Source organism: Jaculus jaculus, chromosome X (assembly GCF_020740685.1).
Source record: "Jaculus jaculus isolate mJacJac1 chromosome X, mJacJac1.mat.Y.cur, whole genome shotgun sequence".
In the NCBI taxonomy this organism is placed as follows: domain Eukaryota; kingdom Metazoa; phylum Chordata; class Mammalia; order Rodentia; family Dipodidae; genus Jaculus; species Jaculus jaculus.
The window spans coordinates 34632211-34655843 of record NC_059125.1 but is presented as its reverse complement, the minus strand read 5'-3'; the positions used below and the strand labels follow the sequence as shown (position 1 = coordinate 34655843).

Genomic DNA, 23633 nt, shown 5'->3' with positions numbered 1-23633 from the left:
GAGACTACAAATAAATGTTCATATCTCAATATAATAAAGACTATTTATGACAAGCCTACAGCCAACATATTACTAAATGGGGAAAAACTGGAAGCTTTTAAACTGAAATCAGGAACAAGACAAGGGTGTCCACTGTCCCCACTTTTATTTAATATAGTAATTGAAGTCTTAGCCATAGCAATAAGGCAAGAGACACACATAAAAAGGATACAAATTGGAAAGGAAGGTATCAAGTTATCATTATTTGCAGATGGCATGATTCTATATATAAAGGACCCTAAAGAGTCTACCAGCAAACTGTTAGAGCTGATAAACACCTACAGCCACGTAGCAGGATACAAAATAAATATACAGAAATCAGTAGCATTCCTGTATGCTAACAACAAACACATAGAGAATGAAATCAGAGAATCACTCCCATTCATAATTGCATCAACGAAAATAAAGTACCTTGGAATAAACCTAACCAAGGAAGTAAAGGATCTCTACAATGAAAACTATAAAACACTCAAGCGAGAAATTGCAGAGGACACTAGGAAATGGGAAAACATCCCTTGTTCATGGATTGGAAGAATCAATATTGTGAAAATGGCAATCTTACCAAAAGCAATCTACACATTAAATGTAATCCCCATCAAAGTTCCAAAGGCATTCTTCATGGAAATAGAAAAAACAATCCAAAAATTCATTTGGAATCACAAAAAACTTCGAATATCTAAAATAATACTGAGCAACAAAAATGAGGCTAGTGGTATCACTGTACCTGATGTTAACCTATACTACAAAGCCATAGTAACAACAACAACAACAACAAAAAATCATGGTACTGGCACAAAAGCAGACATGTAGATTAATGGAACAGAATAGAGGACCCAGATGCAAGTCCAGGTAGCCGTAGCCACCTTATATTCGATATAAATGCCAAAAATATTCATTGGAGAAAAGACAGCCTCTTCAGCAAATGGTGCTGGGAAAACTGGATATTTATCTGTAGAAAGATGAAAATAGATTCTTCTCTTTCCACATGCACAAGAATTAAGTCCAAATGGATTAAAGACCTTAACATCAGACCTGAAACTCTGAAACTGCTACAGGAAAATGTAGGGGAAACCCTTCAACATAATGGTCTTGGCAAAGACTTTCTGAACATAACCCCAGTTGCTCATGCAATAAAGCCACAGATTGACTGCTGGGACCTCATGAAATTACAAAGATATTGTACAGCAAAGGACACTGTGAATAAAGCAAAGAGGCAACCTACGGAATAGGAAAATATCTTTGCCAGCTTTATATCTGCTAGAGGATTAATATCTAGGATATACAAAAAACTCAAAAAGTTAAATAATAAGGAATCAAACAAGCCAATCAAAAAATGGGTTATGGAGTTAAATAGAGAGTTCTCAAAGGAAGAATTACGAATGGCATACAAGCATCTAAAAAAGTGTTCTACGTCACTAGTCATCAGGGAAATGCAGATTAAAACTACACTGAGATTCCATCTCACTCCTGTCAGATTGGCTACCATCATGAAAACAAGTGACCATAAATGCTGACGAGGATGTGGAAAAAGAGGAACCCCTCTACACTGTTGGTGGGAATGCATTCTGGTCCAGCCATTGTGGAAATCAGTGTGGAAGTTCCTAAGACAGCTAAAAATTTTCTACCATATGACTCAGCTACAGCACTCCTAGGCATATATCCTAAGGTCTCATCTCATGCTCTACCATGTTTACTGCTGCTCAATTCACAATAGCTGGGAAATGGAAGCAGCCTAGATGTCCCCCAAGCGATGAATGGATAATGAAGATCTGTCTGGCACATTTATACAATGGAGGAGTACTCAGCGGTAAAGAAAAATAAAGTTATGAAATTTGCAGGAAAATGGATGGATCTGGAAAGGAGTATACTAAGTGAGGTAACCCAGGCCCAGAAAGCCAAGAGTTGCATGTTTTCTCTCATAAGTGGATCCTAGCTACAGATGGCGGGGCTTCTGTGTGAGAAGGAAAAAACTCAGTAGCAGAGGCTAGTAAGCTAGAAAAGAGATAGAAAGGGAAGAGAAAGGAAGGGGTGCACTTAATAGGATGGTATTGTATATATGTAAGTAGAAGAATAGATTAATGGGGGTAAAAATGCCCAAAGTGAGGTCTGGGGAAGATACTGAGTAAAGGAAAGGTGGAGGGACAGCTAATCAAAATCTAAGAGGATATAAATAAAACACATGTAATCCTTCTTTTTGGACAATGGAACACTCAGGAGCCATAGATTGTTGCTAGAAAATTTTCACTGCCAGGGATGGGATATCTTCCAGTGAGTTGTTGGCCAGGGAGATCCCTGATGCCCCCAAAACATTATAGGTCACTGCCAAGGCCCTTGGTTTCCCACCATGATTAGATGGTAAGACCCTATTGCTGAAGACTCCATATACTTGGGCTGCAAAGCCACTGAGAAATCCTGCTGGAACTGAGCTGATAACCTCCTCCATGTAGACCCGCTGAGAGAAAGCTGGAAGAAACCATTTTGCATGTAGTTCAATGAGAGAAAGAGAAATCACCAGTGAAGATACTCATCAGTGGACACTGCAAGCCTTATAATTGGCCAGCCAGGCCAAATGAGCCAATGGGTGAAATAGTTTCACGTCTATTATGGGGGAAACCAACTGCCCTCTAATTGGACTGGAGGCCCGCTCCATGGGAATGGAATACATCCCTGATACTGAAAACTTAAAACAGGGGTAGTCATAAGTCCTAGGGGTGTAACCTCTGCTCTTGTTTGGCCAAATGTACATACTATGCTTATCAAACTTCCCAGTAAGCACTTCTGTTAATGTTCACACCCTTATATTAATGCCACTTTCACTTTTGGTTGAGAATCTTCTCTTTTCAGATGGCAGTGACTGTGGGACGACTCAGAAGGTATCATGGTGATAGAAAGAAATGACCACAGTGATCAGTACTGCAATATCTGTATCACACCTTCCAAGGCTCAGGGTCTAATGCAAAAGAGGTGGCAGAAAGAATGTAAGAGCCAAAGGAAGGGCAGGACTCCATACAACATGCTCCCTACAGACACAAAATGGCCTGGATATCCATGGCCTCACAGTGCCTGATACTACCTGCATAAGACCATCATAAGAGAAGGAAAAGATCAAGACATCAAAAGTAAATGAGAAACTGATTGAGATGGGGAGGGGGTATGATGGAGAGTGGAGTTTCAAAGGGGTAAGTGGGGGGAGGGAGGGTATCACAATGGGGTATTTTTTATAATCATGGAAGTTGTTAAAAAAAAAGTGGCCACTTCAGCTGGGCATGGTGGTGCACGCCTTTAATCCCAGCACTCGGGAGGCAGAGGTAGGATGATCACCATGAGCTCGAGGCCACCTTGAGACTCCACAGTGAATTCCAGGTCAGCCTGTGTTAGAGTGAGACCCTACCTTGAAAAACCAAAAAAAAAAGTGTCCAATTCATTGGTTATGAGTATAATTATAAGGTTATATAATCATAACCACAGTCTAATTGTAAACATTTTCAAAACTCCCAAAAGAAATCCATTATCCATTGAGTATTCACTTAATTTTCTTCTGACACTTACTTCCCCTGATAACCATTAATCTGCTATCTCTGTGGATTTGCCTATCCCAGGCATTTCCTCCAAGTGGAATCCTATAATTCATGGCATCTTGTTACTACATTCTTTTACTTAGTATCACAATTTTAAAGTTCATCTGCTGTGGACAGGTAGGTAGGTGCATAGTCCTGGGAGGGGCATGAGCATGCACTGCTATTTATGTGTGCTTTCAGACTCCCTGACCAGTGAAGGTGCAAGGGCATGAGCTATTTGTAGTAGCAAGAGTATTAAAATAAAAGTTCACCTATTGTATCATATCTCATTCCTTTTTGTGGTTGTGTAATATTATACTTTATAGATATATTTCATTTTGTCTAATCATTCATGTTGCTCCCACTTTGTAGCCACTGTAAAATAATGCTGCTAAGAACATTTATGTACAAGTTTTTGATATGTTTTTAATTTCTCTGGCTCTGTACCCAGGAGTGAAATTGCTAAATCACATGGTAATTCTAGGCTTAAAAGGTTTTATGGCCAGACATGGCAGCACCTGCCTGTATCTCTCAGCACCTGGAAAATAGGGGCAAAAGGATGATAAGTTCAAGGCTAGCCTCAGCTACACAGCACATTTAAGACTAGCGTGGGCTATATGATATTCTGTCACCCAAAAATAAACAAAATAGATTGTATGCCACTTATGTGTTATTTCACTGACTATTTTGGGAATGGAGACCAGATCTGACCTTACACAGATATAGTGCTGCATATCTGCAAAGAATGCTGGCCCTCATTAAGCTTGACATGATAATATGATTTGATCTGATCTGGTAAAGGAAGGGCTGTGATGGTCTGGCCCAGTGTTTGTTAGATTTCAGTGTGCTAGTCAGGGAAGATCTGAGATTTGGCCTTTCTTTAAAGCACCCATTTCTTGTTCATGCAACACTTTTGCTTTTGGTTTTTTGAGGTAGAGTCTCCCTCTAGTCTAGACTGACCTATGTAGTCTCAGGGTGGCCTCGAACTCATGGTGATCCACCTACTTCTGCCTCCCAAGTGCTGGGATTAAAGGTGTGTGTCACCATGCCCAGCTCATGCAGCACTTTTTGTGTAACAAGGCTCTAGATATTGAGCCTGGCCCAGTGTTTGTTAGACTTCAATGTGCTAGTCAGAGATCTGAGATTTGGCCTTTCTACAAAGCACTCACTTTTGGTTCATGCAGCACCTTTTGTGTAACAAGGCTCTAGACATTTGTTGAGCTCTTACTCTATGCCAATTACTTATTATACTATGATTTCATTTAATCCTCATAATAATTTAATATTAATTTTAACATTAACTTTTTTGAGACAAGGTCTTCCCATGTTCCCAAGGCTTTCTTTGAACTTGGATTCTCCTATTTCAGCCTCCTGAATAGTTGGCATTACAGAAATGCACCACCAGCCCCAAAAACATTACAGGTCATTGCCAAGGCCCTTGGTTTCCCACCAGGAATAGATGCTAAGACCCTATTGCTGAAGACTCCACATACTTGGGCAGCAAAACCACTGAGAAATCCTGCTGGAACTGAGCTGATAACCTCCTCCATGTAGACCAGCAGACAGAAAGCTGGAAGAAACCATTCTGCATGCAGTTCAATGGGAGAAAGAGAATCACCAGTGAAGATACTCATCAGTGGATACTGCAAGCCTTATAATTGGCCAGCCAGGCCAAATGAGCCAACGTGTGCAACAGTGGCACGTCTGTTATGGGGGAAACCAACTGCCCTCTAATTGGACTGGAGGGCCGCTCCATGGGAAGAGAATACATCCCTGATACTAAAAACTTAAAACAGGGGTAGTCATGAGCCCTAGGGGTGTAACATCTGCTGTTGTCTGGCCAAATGTACATACTATGCTTATCAAACTTCCCAGTAAGCACTTCTGTTAATGTTCACACCCTTATATTAATGCTACTCTCACTTTTGGTTGAGAATCTTCTCTTTTCAGATGGCAGTGACCTTGGGAAGACTCAGAAGGTATCATGGTGATGGAAAGAAATGACCACAGTGCTCAGTACTGCAATATCTCTATCACACCTTCCAAGGCTCAGGGTCTACTGTGGAAAAGGTGGCAGAAAGAATGTAGAAGCCAAAAGAAGGGTAGGACTACTTACAACATGCTCCCTCCAGACATAAAATGGCCTGGATATCCATGGCCTCACAGTGCCTGACACTACCTACACAAGACCATCATAAGAGGAGGAAAAGATCATAACATCCAAATAAAAGAGAGACTGATTGAGATGGGGAGGGGATATGATGGAGAATGGAATTTCAAAGAGGAAAGTGGGAGGAGGGAGGGTATTACCATGGGATATTTTTTATAATCATGAAAAATGTTAATAAAAATTGAGAAAAAAAAAAGAAGTGCACCACCAATACCTGGTGATCATAGAGTGAATTTTCCCTCTAATTCGTAAGTTCTCAGGCATAAGTAATTTACTTACCTTTATGACACTTGAAATAAAGCAACAGCCTAATGCTGGCTGGTAGAAAACACTAGCCACTGAAGGCATTTTTACAATGCCAACAAATGGGAAACAAAATATAAATAATCAGGAATAAATACAAGGCTGATCAAAACTGATTCAGACATGCTCTTTGATTTCACCAACTTGACTTTGTTTACCTGAGTCACTGGTATGTACTTCTACTTCTGGCTAAAGAAGCCTGTGTGGGTGTCAGTAGTCATGAAACAAGAAAGGTGTCCATAGAACTAAGGTACATGCAATGAGCTGAAGGATGGAATCAAATGAAATTTTAAAAAGCAAAATTAGGGCTGGAGGGATTGCTTAGCAGTTAAGGCATTTGCCTGCAAAGCCAAAGGACCCAGGTCCGATTTCCTAGAACCCACATTAGCCAGATACACAAGGGGGCACATGTATCTGGAGTTCATTTGCAGTGGCTGGAGGCCCTGGTGTGCCCATATTCTCATTCTCTCCCTCTCTCTCCCTCTCTCTCTCTCTCTCTCTCTCTCTCTCTCTCTCTCTCTCTCTCTCTCTGTGTGTGTGTGTGTGTGTGTGTGAAATAAATAAAAATATTTTAAAAAGCAAAATTAAAATAAGACAAAATAAAATGTTTAAACAAAGCAGTACATGATATAATTTAACTTTGGGGTAACAGACAAATGTGAAAATAAAAATAATTCTAAACAAGGGATAGTTTTAGAGTTTGTCATAGTAAAATAAAACAAATGAGGCATCATTTAATGTTTGGGAGAGTGTATACATTTTCTAGTGGCACAGAATTCATTCAATACACTATTGTAGTATAATCACCTGAACCAGATACAGTGGTGCACACCCATAATCCTAGAATCTGGGGACTAAAGCAGGAGAATCAAGTTTGATACTAGACTGATTACACAGTAAGAACCTGTCTCAAAAATAAAACAAGGTAGGGCTGGAGAAGTAGCTCAGTAGTTAAAGGTCTGCTAGCCCAGGTTTGATTCTCCAATACCCACATGAAGCCAGATGCACAAAGTAATACATATATCTGGAGTTCATTTGCAGTGGCAAGAGACCCTGGTATACTCATTATCATTCATTCTCTCTCTCACTCATTTATTCATTCTCTCTCCTTAAAAATAAATAAAAATACTTAAAAATGAAAAAGGAGCTGGGCATGGTGGCACATTCCTTTAATCCCAGCAGTCAGAAGGCTGAGGTGGGAGAATTGCTGTGAGTCTGAGGCCAGCCTCAAACTATATTCCAGATCAGCCAGGGCTAGAGCAAGAACCTACCTTGAAAAACCAAAAAAAAAAAAAAAAAAATCGACTCAGGAATTACCAGGTTCTATTCTATTATGTATAACCAAACAGTTTTAAGCAAGATTTTGTTTAAATAACTGTCTCCCTTTTAAAAAGATTTTATTTTCATTCATTTATTTATTAGAGACAGAGAGAAGAGAGAAGGGTGGGGGAAGAATGAGCATACCAGGGCCTCTAGCCACTACAAATGAATTCCAGATGCATGTGCCACCTTGTACATCTGGCGTACGTGGGACCTGGAGAATTGAACCTTAGGCTTCACAGGCATACACCTTAACCACTAAGCCATCTCTCCAGCCCATAACTGCCTGTCTGTCTCTCTCTCTCTTTTTTTTTTTTTTTTTTTTTTGAGATAGGGTCTCAATCTAGCTCAGACTGACCTGGAATTCACTATGTTGTCTTAGGATGGCCTCGAACTCATGGCGATCCTCCTACCTCTGCCTCCCAAGTGCTGGGATTAAAAGTTTGTGCCACCACACCCGGATTTGTGTCATTTTTTTATATAAGTCCATTGCGTACCTGTTTCCAAGTTCCCTGGGTAATTCCTACCACACAGGTATCTACACTAATTAAAGATGTTCTTAAATATGGGTGACAAGACTTTATCCTATCTTACTTGTATTTTTTCTAACAATTGTTCTAGGTTAAATTAATTGGTTTGGATTTGCTGGTAGAAATACTGTTTTCAGGACTGGTAACATATTCTGCCTGTATTTATACCTATTAGATGTTTAAAGGATAAGACATGCCTACTTTCTATGCTCCATATATGGCTTATGCTACCATAGGACAACTAAACTTATAGGTTAGACAAAATAATTTAAAGCTTTGGTGCCATTCTTTAACTGGATGTTTTACTTATCAAATGTGCTGCATATGTACAACCCTTCAAGGTTGGTGTAACTTCCTTTCTAAGTGTTCCAATAACCTATGTAGAAGCCAAAGCCAATTGGATTCACCAGAGCTAAAAAGGCCGGTATTTTGGCCCTCTACTCCCAGGTCACAAGGCCACTGGAGATGATGGGACACTTAACAATAGCCCTGTGGTAAGTCACCTCTCTTCCTGATCAAGGAAGATACGGGGACCTAGAAATGACAACAACAACAAAAAAAAAAAATGAAAGTGCAGGCTGAAACAGGAGAGTCACAACTGAGAAATGAAACAGTCTTCCTGGCTTTCCAAAGGATGGAAGATTACTTGGGCAGCATGGCCCTGACGCATCTTAACAAACACCACTAGTACTGGAGAAGCCATAATGTTCCTCCCACGTCCCTGAAGTCTCCTTTGGAAAGCCATTAGTGACCTACAAAATTACTTCTTAATTAAATTTTGTCTACCTTCTTGGTATTAAACACTCAGAGAAAAATGTATAGCAAAAGATGAAGGGATGCCTCAAGTATTGTATGAATGGCCTATTCAGCCCCCAGAACTTTGCTTTATGGCTAGCCTGTTCCTGAGACAACCCCTATGAAGGTAGGGCCCACCACCATAAGGTTATAAATCCATTTGCAATGGAAGGGCACATTCTCTGAGCTACCTGACCACTTGGGAACCTCCAGCTGCTGCTACGTTTCCCCTCAGCTTGACCCAGCCTCAGCTGGGCCAAGGGGAGAGATCCCCTAGCCCTTACTCTGCACATGGGCTCTATCCCCTCCAGCTTCCCACACGCAGGATCTCTTTGAACTTTCTTTTCTTTCTTTTTTCTCCACAGTTTTCCCAGGACCTCCATATGGGCTCTCAAGCCATGTGGGTATCTTTCCTTGGTTCTGTACTTCCCTTAATAAATATGGAAATTTGTGAGGTAACCCAGGCCCAGAAAGCCAAGCGCCACATGTTCTGTCTCATATGTGGATCCTAGCTACAGATGATTGGGCTTCTGCATGAGAATGAAAATACTTAGTAGCAGAGGCCAGTAAGTTAAAAAGGAGACATAAAGGGAAGAGAAAGGAAGGGAGGAGGGTACTTAATAGGTTGATATTGTATATATGTAAGTACAATGATTGAGATGGGGAGGTAATATGATGGAGAATGGAATTTCAAAGGGGAAAGTGGGGGGGGAGGGAATTACCATGGGATTTTTTTTAAAATCATGGAAAATGCTAATAAAAATTTAAAAAATTAAAAATATGGAAATTTAATAATTAAAAAAGAAAAATAATAATAATTAAAAAATAAAAAGTAAAACAAAATATTAGCACAGAGACCTGCATTTCATGAGCATTAGCCCACTTCCCAAGACTTATTTACTCACCAAGTATATTGAAAATTGAAAAATATTACACCTATAAAAATTTATATAAGGTCCCATGTTAAGAAATGTTTCAGAGGAAGGGAGAAGGGTACTTAATAGGTTGGTATTGTATATATGTAAGTACAATGATTGAGATGGGGAGGTAATATGATGGAGAATGGAATTTCAAAGGGGAAAGTGGGGGGGGTATTACCATGGGATATTTTTTTATAATCATGGAAAATGTTAATAAAAATTAAACTAAAAAAAGAAATGTTTGAGAACATACTGATTTTCCTAAATGAAGTGTCATATTATAATAGTAAAAAACAGATGCTGTGGGCTGGAGAGATGGCCTAGTGGTTAAGTGCTTGCCTGTGAAGCCTAAGGACCCCAGTTCAAGGCTCGATTCCCCAGGACTCACGTTAGCCAGATGCACAAGGGGGCACATGGGTCTGGAGTTCATTTGCAGTGGCTGGAGGCCCTGGTGCACCCATTCTCTCTCTTTCTCTCTCTCTGATGCTCTCAAATAAATAAAAATAAACAAAAAATTTTAAAAGATAGATGATAACATATATTTTTCCATTAAATTTCTTTATATATTTGGGAGAGAAAGAGACAGAGAGGGAGAAATTGGGCACACCAGGGCCTCTTACAGCTGCAAACTTCAGACACATGTGTAATCTTGTACATTTGCCTTTAGTTAGGTACTGGGGAACTGAACCCAGGCCATCAGGCTTTACATGCACCTTTTTTATTAAAATATTTTTGGTTCATTTTTATTTGTTTATTTGAGAGTGACAGAGAGAGAGAGAAAGAGGCTGATAGATAAGAGAATGGGCGCTACAGGGCTTCCAGCCACTGCAAATAAACTCCAGACGCAAGTGCCCCCTTATGCATCTGGCTAAAGTGGGTCCTGGGGAATCGAGCCTCGAACCAAGGTCCTTAGGCTTCATAGGCAAGCGCTTAACTGCTAAGCCATCTCTCCAGCCCTTTACATGCACCTTTAACTGCCTCTTTTACAGCTGGTTCTCTTTTACATTGCAGCACAAAAATAATAACAACCAACTGATTATCAGCTTTAATGGAAGATTATAGGATCCATGATCAAAACTGTGGTGGCTCATGCCTACAATCCCAGCACTTGGGAGTTAGGGGCAGGAGGATCAGGAGTTCAAGGCCACTCTGGGGTTATATAGTGAATTCAAGGGAGGCCTGGGCTACAGAATTAGACTTTGCCTCAAAAACAAATAAGTAATAAAAATAAAGCAAAATTAAATTAAAGGCCAAAATATTTTGGTTTTGTAATATAATATGGTAATGGGTACAAGAATTACTTTATATTGTTTGGATGTCTATGGTTTAGGAATTAAAAATTTTAATTTAGAATACAAAAGTAAATTCATAAATAATTTAGTTGTTAACAGCATTAGGACATGTTTATGTTTTGATGTTAATCAATGGAAAATGAATTCAACATTAACCTATAACCATGTAAATTACTGAAAGCATGGTATAAGCTCACTAATGGAATAGATACAGAGGTAAAAAAAAAAAAAGAGTATATAGGTATTCTCTCTTCCAACTCTTCCTTTCATGCTCTCAGAGCACATATACTCATGAATGGCACAAAACTCAGCAGTACTCAGACACTCACAGGTACTCTGCTATATATGCCATGCCTCTGGGGTGGTAGGGTGAGGTAAATGCCTGGGAATGACAACCAGGAAGGTCCACTGGTCTCTTCTTAGGCATAAGACTCCTCCTGCTTGCCCTTTGGTGATGACTTGACAAGCTTAATACTTTTCTGATACCTGATGCTCCTTCAAGTAGTGCTTCAGAATGTGCATGTAACACATAGAGAGCTCTCCCTTCCCAGAAATACAAGCTTCCAATGAGTCATCTGAACCTCCATTAGAAGGTAGGTATTGTATGAGTGTATGAGGGTATGGAGGATGTCAATAAAAAGTTAAAAGAAAAAAGAGAATGCAGATGCAGTTAAATCTACTCAGGTTCTGAAACTGGCATGCGTCTCTTTGTATACATTATCTCCAAACTCAAAACACTGCATGAAAAGACCACCCATCTTATTTCTCTTTTAAAAAATTTCTTTTTCCCTCCCTCCCTCCCTTCCTTTTCTTTCTTTCATTTAATTTATGAGAGAGAGAAAGGCAGAGAGAGAGAGAAAGAATGTGGAGGCTAGAGCCTTCAGCCTCTGCAACTGAACTCCAGATGTATGTGCCACCCTGTGTATCTGGCTTACAAGGGTCCTGAGGAATCAAACCTGAGTCCTCTGGCTTTTCAGGCAAGTGCCTTAACAGCTAAACCATCTCTCTAGCCCCTGTTCCTTCCTTCCTTCCTTCCTTTCTTTCTTTTTCTTTTTTATTTTTGTTTTTTGGGTTTTTTTTGTTTTTGTTTTTCAAGGTAGGGTCTCATTCTAGCCCAGGCTGACCTGGAATTCACTATGTAGTCTCAGGGTGGCCTCAAACTCACGGCAATCCTCCTACTTCTGTCTCCCAAGTGCTGGATTAAAGGCGTGTACCACCATGCCCGGCTTTCTTTTGTTTTAATTTATTTTATTTTTATTTATTTATTTTAGAGAGAGAGAGAGAATGGGAGTACCAGGGCATCCAGCCACTGTAAATGAACTTCAGATGCATGCACCCCTTGTGCATCTGGCTTACATGAGTCCTGGGGAGTTGAACCTGGGTCCTCTGGTTTTGCAGGCAAATACTTTAACTGCTAAGCCATCTCTCTAGCCCCTCTTATTTCTTTTACAAGAGTCCTCTTATTACTTCTGTGCTTCTGTTTTCATCTGTACAATGGCATGCCTACAAGAACCCATGGATGACTTCAGAGTCATTTTTTTCCTCATGTAGCAAATCTCCTAGATAACTCAGACTCATTAATTATGACCCTTCTAAATCATTAACTGCAGCTCATCAATGACACAAGAGGAACTTTCTAACTCTTCCATGCTCTGTGGAACAGTTTCTCCCTACCCAACAATAACTTGGCTCTAAAGAATTATGTCACTTCCTAAAGTCCTTTTAGCAAAACCCTGGGAGACTAGGCCAGTAGCATTACTTACAGAATTCTTGAGAGGGAACTTTCACAAAGACCAGTGTTATGATATTTACACCAGAAAAATCAGACCAGACTGACAGACCAGGTGTGTCCATTTACTTGCCTTGGTCTGGTGAATAAGATATTTTCACAGTAGATGAAGATAGGCGTTTACTCATAGGAGGCTCCATTGGCTTTGGCAAATTCATGGTTGATGTTGAAAGTTTGTCACATGCTGCAAAGAAATGCATTAAAGACATTGGTATTCACATCACTGTAGACTGAAATACACATTTCTGAAAGTGTCCTTCCTATCCTCATACACACACATTCAGATGTATACCACTGTAGCAAAGTACACTCAGCTTCCATTATTCTGGTACCTTGTTTTCTTTTCATTTAATTAATTTATATTTTTGTTTTTCAAGGTAGTATCTGGCTCTAGCCCAGGATGACCTAGTATTCTCTATGTAGTCTCAAGTTGACCTCAAACTCATGGTGATACTCCTACTTTGGCCTCCCATGTGGTGGGATTAAAGGTATATGCCACCACACCAGGTATGATGCCTTATTATCTTAATCTGGAATTGTCCAGGCTACTGCAGCCATTGGTGTGCAATTTCTTCACTGTATTCTTCTCTTCAATTTCAAGTGTTCAGCCCCCACTCAAATGTTCAACTAAAGCTATGCCAATCCCATGCATCATGTTCTTTTGTCCTAGTTTTAAAAAAATATATTCATTCAAAAATATATTCACTCAGAGAAAATTGATCCTGGAACTATCCTCATGGTTTGACTGAGACTATATTGCTAAAATTGAACATTCCTGAAGGTTATATGTGGCTGAGTTGGAAAGAAATGTAATTTGTAATGCAATGAGCTATATTTAAGACAGAATGACCTTTAGCAAGGTGATTTTCTTCCACTTAAGAGATGGAGACAAAACTGCCTTCTACAAATGTTTTCTAACAGTTTATTTTAATACCCAACACTAGGTTTAGTATTCTCATGGTCCAGTCATTATTTTGGACTGGCTTTTAAGTTGAACCATTACAGCCAACAGAAAGGTGCTGATAGTACCTTGTCAGGCTCTGTCAGTGTCCAAGAAAAAAAAAATGTGCCTATTACTGTAGAGAAAGCAAAAGTACAAATATTTTCAAAATCTAACTCCTCTACTCATTGTATTTTCAAATGAGAAAACTGTCATGTCTGATGAACAAGTGGCAATCTTAAATACTTTTAATTAAGCTCAAGTCAAAGTATAATGTATTTAGCTTGGAGGTACATAAAATACTTAAACTTGAAATACTGTTTTGAGTTTTAATACTACTTTTTAATTTTTAATTAATATTCAGGAAAAGTAAGAAATACCAGAAATGACATATAACCACAGATACAAGAGTAAACATATTCCCGTTTGCTTTAGGCTCTGATATAGCTTGGTATGGTCCCGATCTAGAAATTCAATATTTGGACTTAGAATTTGAGTGGCACAGCATTTACCTAGCTTGGGTGAGGCCCTAGGTTCCATGGGGAAAAGGAGGGAAATTCATTATTTTGGTCACTATTGATAGTTTTGTAGTTTTATTTTTTTGTTGTTATTGTTTCTCAAGTTATGGTTTCTCTTTAGCCCAAGATGACCAAAATTTACTATGTAGTTTCAGCGTGGCCTCAAACCCATGGCAATCCTTCTACCTCTACCTCCCAAGTTCTGGGCTTAAAAGCATGGCCACCAAGCCCAGCTTTATTTTGAGCTCTAAAAATATTACGTTAAAATTTGGGGTTTTTTTTTTGTCTTGAGAACCCCCGCCCCTTAAATTGTGTGTCTAAGTCATTTACCTCACCCTGGTATCAGCTTTAGGTACTATTATACTCTCACCCTTTCATTGGGAAAGACCAATGTCTCATGCCATGAAGCAAAATCTGTGCTACTGAACGCTACCAATAAGGAGATTCTTTGTTAATGGAATGCCAGAAATCAAGATTTATTTCTATTACTAATATGACCTTGACTTCTGTATTGCTGGTAAATATTACATTCCTTCTATATCTTATTTTTAGCTTGCCAAACATGTGCTGTATTTCTAAAATCATTAAATGGGAACAGTTTAGCCAATTTTGTTCTTAATTTCTAGATCGATAAGAATTTTCTATGTTTGTTTCTAAAACAGAAAACCTTTTAGACAGGGAGATTAAATCAAGCACAAAGCTAATTTATCTTATTTGGATTCTCAATGTTAGTACCTATAAACTCCCTACCACTCCCTCTCAAACACTTCTGAAATCCATCACATTTACACTAAGCCCAAGTACTCTGATTTCTGTTTTTTCACCAGAAGTGGAAAGAATGTCTTGTTACATAATACCTAAAACAAATGATTATGATATTGATAAAGATCTAAATGTATAAAAATCAAATATTAATGAGATTTTAAGGCATAATTTAGTGAGTTGAGGATGAAATGCCTCCAGGACACTAAGATATAAGGCATGCAGCTCTATGATGACAAAGGAACAAAAAAATAAGGGTATGTTATTCACAGCTCTAGAAAAAATATTACAACAGGCAAAAGATTTAACAGATCAACCGTGAAGGTACTTGAGATAAACATGGTAATGGATGAGGGTGATCAGAACAGCTATCACAAAAAACTATGGCATGGTGATGTTCAGTTATACCATTGGTGAACTCGGTAGTGGTGGCACTGGTCCCTGCATCCGAAGGGAGGGTGCTGACTGCTAGACCTAGAGGATTGGGTAGGATATTTTCTGATTCACCTACATAGCAAAAAAAAAATATCAGAACAAAGACAGATAAAAAAAAGTTCCAGTTTGTTGTTGTATTTTAGTTTCTAATTAGGAAAATAACAAATAGTTGTTGACTTCTCAAAAAAAAATAAGTATATTAATTGCCAAAAGGTTAAAAGTATACAATGGCAAAGTTATTTCAGAACAATCTAATATAAAACTCTTGTGTAACAAATGCTGAGAACACTGAAATGTTGTGCAACACTGAGAAGAGGAAAGAGTCACCCTGAGACTAGTAACAATCTATATGTTAAGCATTTCGAATTTAAAGGTAAGTTTAAACTGGATAATTAAATAAATAAGTCACTTTGAAACAAAATCAGAAAAGCAATAAAAATTCATAATGAGGAAGGAAAAAGCCCTGTTCTACTTAGAGGGTAAATGCTTTGCCTTTCACAGTCACATCTGGAGCTGTGACTATGCCTTTTGCCATTTCCCTCCCCTGAAATGCTATTATCCTTGGACCTGCTTGCTGAGTCCAGCTAACAAGGCTCTGCACTCATTTTCTTAGCTTTTCTTTCCCTCTCCCTCAGGGCCCAGTTATTGCCTCAAATGCTATTTGCTAGCAAGAACAGTGCAGAGAGAAATGCATACACAGGAAGCTTTGTAGTTTTAAATCACATCTGAAAAGGGTGCCTGTAAAGCTGTGCATCCCCCAGATCCTGCAGACACCCAGTCATGCCCATGATTTCTCACAGTAGCCCTGCAATGCAGAGAGATAGCCTAAAACTCACCATCACGTCCTCCAGGCCCCGAGGCAGGTAAGGCTCCCCATGAATACTTCTTCTTCAGCTCTAGCTGTTGTGTGCGCTCCAAAGAACGGCGCATCATTGCTTCCAGCCGCTCCTGCTCAACTCACATAAAGCAAAAAACAGTATCAACCATCTTGCTCCACTGAACTGCTGCCAAGATACTCTGGGTAAGTCATCAAATAGGGCTTTCTGTGCTCAGCATCCCAAACCCAGGCACATGTGTTCTCTTCACACCAGTGCTTCTTGGTGAGCAGAGAAGACAATGCGGCCTCAGGGCTAGCACTGACTCTAAGCATACTCAGTTAACACTGCGGCCTTCCCTGTTCCCTCCCCTCCCCTGCACTCCTTTCCCTGGGGAGAAGCTGCTGCTATGCCAAGCTCTTGATTTGTGTTAAGAATAGTATAATGCCCAACAAGCATTAACCCCTTCAAGCCTGTCTCAAGTCCAGTTTTATTCCATTCAGTAACAGAAACAATGTAGCTCCAGTCCTTCCTCCTAATTGAAAGCATAAAACATTCTGGTATGAGAATATTTAAATTGATATGTAATTTGAATTTTAAACCCTCAAATATAGTTTTATGAGGTTATATGACTCTAAAACCTATTTTACAGAACCATATTTTCATGTTAGAACTTCTTAAAAGATAATCAACTGTTTTCTTTTTTTTAATTTTTTTTTTTAATTTATTTATTTGAGAGCGACAGACACAGAGAGAAAGACAGATAGAGGGAGAGAGAGAGAATGGGCGCGCCAGGGCTTCCAGCCTCTGCAAACGAACTCCAGACGCGTGCGCCCCCTTGTGCATCTGGCTAACGTGGGACCTGGGGAACCAAGCCTCGAACCGGGGTCCATAGGCTTCACAGGCGAGCGCTTAACCGCTAAGCCATCTCTCCAGCCCTCAACTGTTTTCTACATTGCAATACTTTTCTTCTACTAGTACTTTGGGGTAATATTGCATAATCCCAAAATTAAAAGACAAGGGTACTGAACCTTCTGCCAAAAAAAAAACATAAAGCATCTATGCATTGCCACAATTAGGTGACAGTGGGGGAGTTGCCACAGTTAGGTGAGGGTGGAGGGGATGGGGAAAGTATTTTTTATTTAGAAAAGAAAACCAACAAAGCTGGGTGTGGTGGTGCATGCTTTTAATCCCAGCAGAGGCAAAGATAGGAGGATCAACATGAGTTCGAGGCCACCCTGAGACTACATAGTAAAATTGAATTCCAGGTTAGCCTGAGCTAGAGTGAAACCTTGAAAAACCAACACATAAAAAAAATAAAAGAAAAAAATCATCAGGCCTCTCTCTGAAAGGATTTGTCAAAATCACTGTCTTACATTGACGAAGTTATTACTTGAAAAAAGTTATTCTTGACATCGAAGCAAAGGTGTTCTAATTCTGCACCCTCACTGCTCTCATTGCTTCCATGACGTTGCAAATACTAGTTCCTCCCTGCCTCCACTGGAGAGGTTCTGAGATAATGCTGATATTATACTGCAGTGCTTCAAGAACTGAGCTTATTCTATCTGACTCCAAAAAATAAAGGTAGGATTTTTGATGGCTTAATAAAAATAAGCAATGAAAAGTTAGGATAGCAAAAAAATGAGTAGCCATGATTTAAACATTATTTCCTTTACTAGAAACATAAAATCCACTTGGGAAGTGTCTGGATTTATCTCTCTTGCTTATGCCACAGGGATGGATAAGATGAGCAATGGGCTTCTGCACAACTTATCTACCTTTGCATCTTTCTCTGAATAGCCCTTTACTAAGAGACTTTTGCTAAGGCTCTCTGCAGGAACCTGGGAGCAGAGATAAGTATGCTTTCCTTTCAGATTTGTACTGGCTATTAACTGTGCTCTGATTTTGGGTTGAGTACTCTACAATCCCAAGTGTGTGTTAATTGGTTGTTCTGTCCTCATGACTTTGGGCCATTAAATTCTGATGGCCAATACTGGTGGTCTTCCAGATAAAAAGTTGGGGCTTCAGGACTAGAGAGATGGCTTAGCAGTTAAAGTGCTTGCCTGCAAAGCCTAAGGACCCATGTTTGACTTTCTAAGTCCCACATAAGCCAGGCGCAAGATGACACAAGCATGCAAGGTCCCACATATGCACATGGGGCACACATGTCTGGAGTTTGATTACAGTTGCTGGAGGCCTTAGCATACCAATTCTCTGTCTCTGTCTCTCTCTCACACTCTAACATAGAAAAGGCCAGTCTGTTGGGCTTGCCTCAAAAAACAAAGTTGGGGCTTAGAGGAAATGTAACTTTTTCACTGATGGATCTCTGACACAGGGTCACTCACCTAAGACTGAAAAGGAATATTTCATGTTATATGACTTTAGCAAAGTATTTAACCAATGCACATATTTGAATATTAAAACCCTAGATGAATTTAGTTTGGCATGGGTTATGATACATTTCCTACATGCCAGAAAGATGTCAAAAGATAATCACTAATTCACTAAAGGGTACAGTACGAACAAAGATCACTGGAGCCAACCTTAATACTGAGCAACTATATACAGGGCTGCTCCCCTGAAGCCAGAACTAACTCTGCAAACGTTAGGGGAAAAGCTTTAGAAAAACTACCCATGTTACATACACACTGCTAATCTATTAAGTTGCTCCAAATCTACCACTGGATATTTGTTCCTTCTGACCTAGAATAGGCTTATGAAAATATAGTTACCCTTGAAAGAAATACACTCATTTTCTATCACCCATTTGGGGAGAGATAAGGATAAATAGGTAGAAAGGTAGTTCTAAGAGAAGGGGACTTATGGAACCCAAAGAAATCAGAATAGTGATTCCAACATGTCAAAAATAAAACTTGTCCTGTGTACTCTTTTAGAAGTCAATCCTGGGGTCTGAGGAGATGGCTCAGTTGGTAAAGTGCTTGCCTCACAAGCATGAGATCCTGAGTTTAGTCTCCAATATACATGTAAAAATGCTTGACGTGGTGGTGCACATCTCTGTAATACCAATGCTGGGGAGGTGGAGACAGACAGATCTCTGGGTCATTCTAGCCTACTTGGTAAGTTCCAGACCAATGAGATACCTATCTCAAGAAAGGTAAGTGGCATTCCTGAATAACAACATCTGAGGTTGTTCTCTGGCCTCTACCCTACATACATACATGCATGTATCCTCTCTGATGCATGTATAAAAAAACTCATCAGGTGTGGTGGCACATGCCTATAATCCCAGCACTCTGCAAGCAGAGGTAGGAGGATTGCCATGAGTTTGAGGCCACCCTGAGAATATAGAGTGAATTCCAGGTCAGCCTGAGCTGCAGTGAGACACTACCTCCAGAAACAAACAAACAAACAAACAAAAAAACTCAATCCACTGGGCATGCCTTTAATACCAGCACTTGGGAGGCAGAGGTAGGAGGATCACTCTGAGTTCAAGGCCAACCTCAAACTATATAGTGAATTTCAGGTCAGCCTGGGCTAGAGTTAGACCCTACCTCAAAAAAAAAAAAAAGAAAGAAAAAGAAAAAAATTAAAGGCTGTTGTGGGTGAATATTTACTCAGAACATCAGTACTAGTTATTTAAGATACCCAGAACCAAGTATCCTTAAGGAAGAAGAGGGTATTTGCAAAACTCCTTTTGATTCCTATCCTTGGAAGGAAAGGGTTTGCCTGGGCTACCCTACCTTGAAAAAAAAAGCTCCACAACCCACAACTCAATCCTATAGGATAGGCATTGTCTAGTGTTTGTGAGTACCTTTCTGTTCCTTCATGTGATGACATGAAAGAATCCTCGATCCTACCTCTGCCAACTACATTTTAGTTTTGTGAGCCAGTTAATCACTTTATATTCTTGGGCTTCAGTTTCCTCACTTAAAATGAGGATGTTCTTTCTTACATCACTGCATTATACAAAGTTAATGACTAGTCTAATACCTGAGGTGATAAGTCATCAATGCTAACTGCATTGATTTGAAGGAATATTGTTAATAGTATATTTTAAAATAATGGTTCTCCAACTTGAGTACAGCTATAATCAGATCTCTTAAGAGAGACTGCTGAAACACAATATATTGGTGTCGATTCATAGGTTTCTCAGTAAGTCTGGAGTGGAGCATGCTGAGAATTTGGCTGGGAAGCATTGCTAGGGATTGAACTCTGGGTCTGGTACATGCTAAGCAGGCACTGAGCTACACCCCCAGCCCCAGAATTTACATTTCCAATGAGTTCTCAGTGTTGCCACTACTGGAACTACACTGTGAGTGCCATGGTTTAAAGGAAAGAATAAGAATGAGAAAAAAGGAAAACAAAGTTCATTCACACTAGGAAAAATATTAATAAATAGAGAATCACATGTTGTAATTCATGACCAGGTTTTGGTACTCATGAGTGTCATTAGATGACCAACAGAGATGGGAAATAGGCAAGGCAAATTCTTGTTCATAAAAAATCTTCTACTGAGTGGGATTTATTGGAAGAAAGAAAAGGAGACAGGGAGGGAAAGGAGGAGTGAGTCTTACTCTTGACGTAATTTGGGTATGGCTCTGTCTGGATAACATTGGAGAAATATGACTCATGTGACAGGAATGTAAAGTGCCCCATAGGCTCAGGTGTTAGAACACTGTCTCCAGCTGGTGTTGCTGTTCAGAAAGGTTGTGGGACCTTTATGAGGCAGAGCCTTGCTGGAGGAAGGTCACTGGGAGTGGGACTTGAGGCCTTATAGCTCAGCCTCACTTCCTATTTACACACGACCATGGCTCCAATGTGACTAGCTGGCCTCCTGTCCCTGCTGCCATGCCTTCTCCATCATGATGGAATATACCCTCTTAAAACTGTAGGCCAGGATAAACCCTTTCCTTCCTTATGCTGCTTCTGGTCTGGAAAATGTGGTACTTGGAGGGAGATGAGGTGGAGAAGGCAGTGGAAGAAGGAATTGAATAAGAACAAAATATGACATGCATTTAAGAAAATGACATAATATAATTTTATTTATTATTATATATTATTTATTATTTTAGTGACAGCATATAATTTTATATGTTAATTTAAAATAAATAGCCAAGTGATTTCAAAGAAAAAGAATGTGGTATATATGTAAAATGGAGTTTTATTTAGTCATAACAAAAAACAAAATTTTCTTATTTTCCGGAAAAATGGATGAAATTGGAGATCATTAAGATAAGCAAAATAGGGCTGGAGAGATAGCTTAGCAGTTAAGCGCTTGCCTATGAAGCCTAAGGACCCTGGTTCGAGGCTCGGTTCCCCAGGCCCCACGTTAGCCAGATGCACAAGGGGGCGCACGCATCTGGAGTTCGTTTGCAGAGGCTGGAAGCCCTGGCGCGCCCATTCTCTCTCTCTCCCTCTATCTGTCTTTCTCTCTGTGTCTGTTGCTCTCAAATAAATAAGAAAAAAATTAAAAAAAAAGATAAGCAAAATAAGCCAGACTCAGAAAGATAATATCGTTTTCTTTCATTCACAGAATCTACATTTAAACATAAATATATACATATATAAACAGAAATGAGAGAAAAGAAGAAAGGAAACTAAAGGGGATATGTAGATCTAGGGGGAGGAAATGGGAGAACAAGAGAGTATAAGAAGACAATTTTCTCTGATACGCAGAGCCTAGGTTAAAATTAATAAATAAATAAATATATATATATATATATATATATACACTTATACAAATAAATATATTTGGGGCATGAAAATAGAAAGAGAACATAGGGAGAAAAGGGACAGGGAAGGGCATTGAGAGCAGCAAATATGAACAAGGTACGAAAATCTATGTGAATGAAAATGACAAAATAAAAATCATTATTTGTCATGCTAACTATAAAAAGTTAATTAAAAGTCAGGCGTGGTGGCACACACCTTTAATCCCAGCACTCAGGAGGTAAAGGTAGGAGGATCGCCGTGAGTTCGAGGCCACTCTGAGACTACATAGTGAATTCCAAGTCAGCCTGGGCCACAGTGAGACCCTACCTCAAAAAACAAAAAAAATGTTAATTAAAGACACATAAACCGGGCTGGAAAGATGGCTTAGTGGTTAAGCGCTTGCCTATGAAGCCTAAGGACCCTGGTTCGAGGCTTGGTTCCCCAGGTACCACATTAGCCAGATGTACAAGGGGGCGCATGCGTCTGGAGTTCGTTTGCAGAGGCTGGAAGCCCTAGCGTGCCCATTCTCTCTCTCTCCCTCTATCTGTCTTTCTCTCTGTGTCTGTCGCTCTAAAATAAATAAATAAATAATTTTAAAAAAAGACACATAAACCAATAAAAGTCTTGTAGCACAGAATGGCCCAAACAGCAGAGCCTGGAAGATATGTATAGGAGGTGGATACTGTCTTTCCCACAGCTTTTGCTTTATGTGTTCACTGTAGGCACAAGCTCCCAGCCATTCTTAGCAGGGCCCCATAAGCGGGGAGGGGTCTTTCCACAGTCTTCTACATCCAGCCACATGATTAGCCAAAGCCCTCTCAGAGTGCCTAGCCTTCAGCTGAAGTGAGGATGTTGTTTAGATATTTCTTGTTTTATGCTCAGGTTAGTAAGTTTTGTTAGCTACTAAGAAATGATGGTAAAGCCATCAGTTTAGATGTATCAGCCCAACCTAAAAAGACAAGCTACACTTTGAAAGAGGCTTTTTTGTAGTGTCTTGATGTCCTAGTAATCTAAGGCACCAGATACAAGCTCTGCTCTGGCAGGAATTCATTTCCCCTGAAACAGGCTTTTCTTGGTTATTTGTTTAGTACAAGAAACATGGGGCAAAAGAAAGAAAGAAAGAAAAAGAGAGAGAGAGGGGGAGGGAGGGAGGGGGTGGGGGGAGGGAGGGGGAGGGGGGAGTGAAGGAAGGAAGGAGGAAAGAGGAAGGAAGAAAGGAAGGAGAGAAAGAGAGAAAGAGAGAGAGAGAGAGAGAGAGAGAGAGAGAGAGAGAGAGAGAGAGAGAGAGAAAGGGAGGGAGGGAGGGAGGGAGGGAGGGAGGGAAGGAAGGAAGGAAGGAAGGAAGGAAGGAAGGAAGGAAGGAAGGAAGGAAGGAAGGAAAGAGGAAGGAAGGAGGAAGGAGAGAAAGAAAGAAAGAAAGAAAGAAAGAAAGAAAGAAAGAAAGAAAGAAAGAAAGAAAGAAAGAAAGAAAGACAGACAGACAGACAGACACAAACAAACAAACAAACAAACATGGAGGTCTTCAGGGCTACTAGTCAGGAGGCTATACTCCTGAGTGCAGAATGGATAAGCAATACTGCTTTGTTCACCCAAATTCACTAACAAGAGCTTTTTTTTTTTTCCCAGTAGCTCAATTATGGCTGTCTGGAATATGAATGTTGTAGGAAGACACCTGATGAAGATGGCCTCCAACAAGGAAATAAGTTCAAGGTCAAGGTCTCAAGTGGATACTGGAAACCCTTCCACAGAACAACTGTTGCTACTCTTCTGCTCCT

General features: G+C 39.8%; 1 protein-coding gene across 3 annotated transcripts in view; it reads right to left on the bottom strand.

The window, feature by feature from the left end:
- Map7d2 (MAP7 domain containing 2) overlaps positions 1 to 23633 on the bottom strand; it is a 171844-nt gene that overhangs the window by 81390 nt on the left and 66821 nt on the right. For 2 of the 3 annotated variants that reach the window (XM_045140355.1, XM_045140356.1), the window contains 3 exons: positions 16207 to 16318; positions 15344 to 15442; positions 12789 to 12899 (listed from right to left, as the gene is read on the bottom strand). In XM_045140355.1, coding sequence (XP_044996290.1) covers positions 12789 to 12899; positions 15344 to 15442; positions 16207 to 16318 — 322 coding nt within the window. The remainder of the gene's footprint in view (positions 1 to 12788; positions 12900 to 15343; positions 15443 to 16206; positions 16319 to 23633) is intronic. The other variant, XM_045140357.1, reaches the window with a different exon arrangement.